The 3940-nt window shown below is 39.8% G+C and overlaps 1 protein-coding gene across 1 annotated transcript in view; it reads right to left on the reverse strand.

Annotated features, from left to right (window-relative positions):
- SLC1A2 (solute carrier family 1 (glial high affinity glutamate transporter), member 2) overlaps nt 1–3940 on the reverse strand; it is a 153653-nt gene that overhangs the window by 25572 nt on the left and 124141 nt on the right. Inside the window, exons 8-10 of the mRNA XM_008571827.1 lie at nt 3194–3388; nt 3009–3117; nt 2407–2503 (exon numbers count right to left, since the gene is read on the reverse strand). Coding sequence (XP_008570049.1) covers nt 2407–2503; nt 3009–3117; nt 3194–3388 — 401 coding nt within the window. The remainder of the gene's footprint in view (nt 1–2406; nt 2504–3008; nt 3118–3193; nt 3389–3940) is intronic.

Below are 3940 nucleotides of genomic sequence, written 5' to 3' on the forward strand. Positions count from 1 at the left end.
TAAATAATTCAAGCACAATCCAAATCACTCAATCACTGGTCCATTCTCCCATCTCTAAGTTCCCATCTAAGAGTGTGAACTTGATGGGAAGTTGCCATAAAGGCCATCTTTGCTTGGAAAAGGGCTTCATTAATAAGCTCTGTTCATCTCTGAGTTTCGAAGCAAGGGAGTTTGGCAGTCTCGCATGATGTCTATTAGGACATGATTTAGAAGGCTTGATACTCTGATCTGAAGCATATTTTCAGTCATCAGTAACATCATGGTACTCACCATGTCACTGTCATATTTTTCTCTAATCTTCTAGGAGTATCATATTATATTGAACATCAATAATAGTAACTATACAAGTAGCTGATGTTTATTGACAGGAATCTGTGAACAAGGCACAATGCTCTCAACCAGCCCAGAATGTGTGGTTATTGTCCCCACATACAGATGAGAAAACTGAGGCTATTCTATGGCACATACTTCATAGGGTGGTTGTGAGGATTATATTATATATAAAAATTAATATAAACAACCCTATAGTATAGTATAGTCACGGCAGTGTGTGAAATGTCTAAAAGCACCCAGAGTTAGGTGATCTAGGTTCAAATCCCATTTCTACCTCATAAACACTGTGGTCTTGGGCAAGTTACTTCATCTTTACTGTGCTTCATTCTCTCCATCTATAAAATACAGAACACAATACCTACTTTTTAAGGCTGTTTCTAGGATAACAAGTTAAAATCCTCAATAAGTGGAAGTATACCTCAGAATTTGGAAACCTAAATTTTAGGTCTTCCTCTAGATGGCTGTGTGTAACCTATTCTCTGAGCCTCAGTTTCTTTATCTACTAGATGAAACTATCTGCCAAGAGAGCCTCTAGGAAATTTTTCAGATGATACATTCTAGCTGATTAAATAAATGTGGTTATTTGATGCTTTTGCAGTGTGTGTGTGTGTGTGTATATGTGTTAAACATGGTGAGATTTTCTTTTTTAATTTGCTGACTTAGTAGTTGGACTGAACTCAGATGCATATGGGATGTTCATTAAATCTTTTGGAATGGTTATAAGGAGAGAAGAGAAATCTGTGTTTCAACAAAAATGCCCCTTAGCTGGTGAAATATTTCAGAGCTAAATAAATCAAGCACAAGCTCTGAAGTGGTCATTCCACTGCAATATCAGCCCCTAAGACACATAAAGAACATGACTAGTGGTAATTTCCAGCATTTCTACAGACACTGCTCAGTCTTTGAGTTTGGACTTTTTAAGAATCTTAGCATGTAGAGAAATCAGACTCGAATGAGCCTTTCCTCTTAGGATAAGTCTCGTCAAATGGCCCCTAGAGCACTACAGGCCTCCCAGAGAACAAACTGTTGAATACCAAGGGCCAAGCAGACACCAGAATTTCTAATACAGTGGTTGACAGCATTACCTGGGGGAAAGAGGCTAGTGCCTTAACCTGAACCCACAGGATGTCTCCTCTTCTTAAAGATCAATGGGAAAAAAGATTAAAACACTATTCTAACCTCTTCCTCTGAGTCACAGTCAGGAAGCAGAGACGACGTGTAGTTAAAAGAGGTTGACTGTGGAATAGAGATTTGATTTGTGCCTCTGGCTCCCAAAGCCATGAGACCCAGGTTTGTCACGTAATTTCTCTGAGCCTCACTTTCCTCCTCTGTAAAACAGGGCTTATGACTGCCCCTTTTTTTAGGGTTGTTGGGAATGTTTGAGGCAATGTATGTGAAGAGTCTGCCATCTCGGAGGGACCAAAAGAGCAGAGTTATTCTCCTTATAGAGGCTAAAAGCGTACTTCAGTGCCTACCTAATTTACCTACCNCAGAGTTATTCTCCTTATAGAGGCTAAAAGCGTACTTCAGTGCCTACCTAATTTACCTACCAAAATGAACTACCTGGGCCTTGGTTGTTCGAATTTTTGGAACTCTCTTTCTACTTCAAGTGCATTTGTTACAAAGAATGTAAACCACCTACCCCCTGTGTTTACTGATCTCATAGAATCCAAGAGCAGAAAAGGAACTTACAAACCACAGATTCTAAGGTTCACAGACTCAAATGTCTTCAAGGGCCAAGCAGAGATGGCAGGTAGGGCAGACCAGGTACAAGTAATAGGGAGCAGGGAGACTGTGGCGAACTGAAGGGCACCTGTCTTACAAGATACTAAACTTCCAATTTTTTGTGACACACTGCAAGGTAAACAAAGCAACACTCTGAGCTGGATTCAACCCATGAACTACAAGTTTACAGCTCCTAATCCTGAATACCTTCCTCATTAAAAGATGAGGAAATTGAGACACTGGTAGTAGGGATATGACATGAATAAGACCATATAGCTGGCTCTTTTTTTTTTTTTTTTTTACTTTAAATGAAGCCAGAAATTGGCTCTGCTTACTTGAGGCTCCTACCTGGAGTGGGAGTGATGACTGTAAAGAGTTTTATTTCATGCCACAATGTCAGTACAACAGTGAATGGTTTGAAGACTGATGTTTTCAATGACTCTACCTATAAACAAGAAGTTGAAGGGTTGGCCTGGCCAGTAGGTGTGATCTTTAAGTTTATTCAGAAGGAATTTGTTTTTAATAACCTCTGGGAAAGTGCATTTTCTGATTTTGTTTTAATAATGAACACATATGGTAAAAATACCTTTTGTAAAAACAAAAATATGTGCTGTTTATTTGTAATGAAATGTTATATGTCAGATTGAAGACTCTTTCTACTAACATTTCATCATTTCTGCCATCACCCCCTGGAATATGGAAGGGAGCATATTTTAATGAAAAACATTGGATCCAGAGTCAGCTGATGTCAGCCCCAGTTATGGCTCTGCCAGCTCGTTAACGGTGTGGCCTTGGACAAACTACTATTTCTCTTGGAGCCTGAGTTTCCTCATCTATTAAATGAGCATAGAAATAACTGCCCTGCCTATATGATGTGATTGTTATAGATAAACAACATCCAATTTCCAAAATGAGTTGACATGTGTCATACAAACAGAAGATAATCATACGAAGCTTCTTTCCTGCACAATCTTTTCTCTTTGAACCTGCCAATAATTCCTCTTCTCTGTTATTTCCTCTGCCATTCTTCCACTTGGAGAACTGAAATTCAAGTTGCCCCTGTCAAATGGAGTTAGTGTAAAGGAGGGCAGGGTAAGAAGTCATTTCACCACTTGACCCCACCCACTTCACTCACCTGACAGTCACAATCTGACCTCCATCCAGAACAACGCCATTCATTTGGGCTATAAAGATGGCAGCCACTGCTTCGTAAAGGGCTGTACCATCCATATTAATGGTTGCTCCAACTGGGAGGACAAATCTGGTCACACGCTTATCAATCCCCAGATTTTCTTCCAGGCAACGGAAGGTGACAGGCAAAGTTCCAGCACTAAGGAATAGAGAAAGAGAGAAAAAGAGAGAGAGAGTCAGGGCTATGTCTACTTTAGAGAAGCAGGACAAATCGCAAACTGGAATGCCATTGCTAATGGGCAGCAAAATATTTTTGTTGGTTCTAGTTTTTGAGATCTACTCAAAAACTTCAAGTTCTCTTTTTCCTTTGGTTGCAGTTCCCATCTTGGATAAAATATTGAAGCACACCTGATTGCCCATATTAATTAAGCTTCAAACAAAATTGTGTCAGTAAAAAGAATCAGCTGTCAACAGTGAAATGGAATGAGGAATTTTTGAATGACCCATAATTTCATGCTAGAAATGCTGTTTCCAACAAAATGACTACGTAATGTCCAGCTCCTGGGAATTGCCCTGAGCTGAGTCTGTTAATTTTGAGAATGCTGGAAAAACATGTCAAACACACTCCAGCACAAACCTGAGCTTTGAGCAGTTCAATGGGGAAACTCACAAATAGTCCAACACCCTGACATATGGTCATCAGCCAAGTCTACAGTCTCTCAAACAAGGTGGGGCAGAAAAGCATGTGCTC

This window comes from Galeopterus variegatus, unplaced genomic scaffold (assembly GCF_000696425.1).
Source record: "Galeopterus variegatus unplaced genomic scaffold, G_variegatus-3.0.2 Scaffold725, whole genome shotgun sequence".
Classification (NCBI taxonomy): domain Eukaryota; kingdom Metazoa; phylum Chordata; class Mammalia; order Dermoptera; family Cynocephalidae; genus Galeopterus; species Galeopterus variegatus.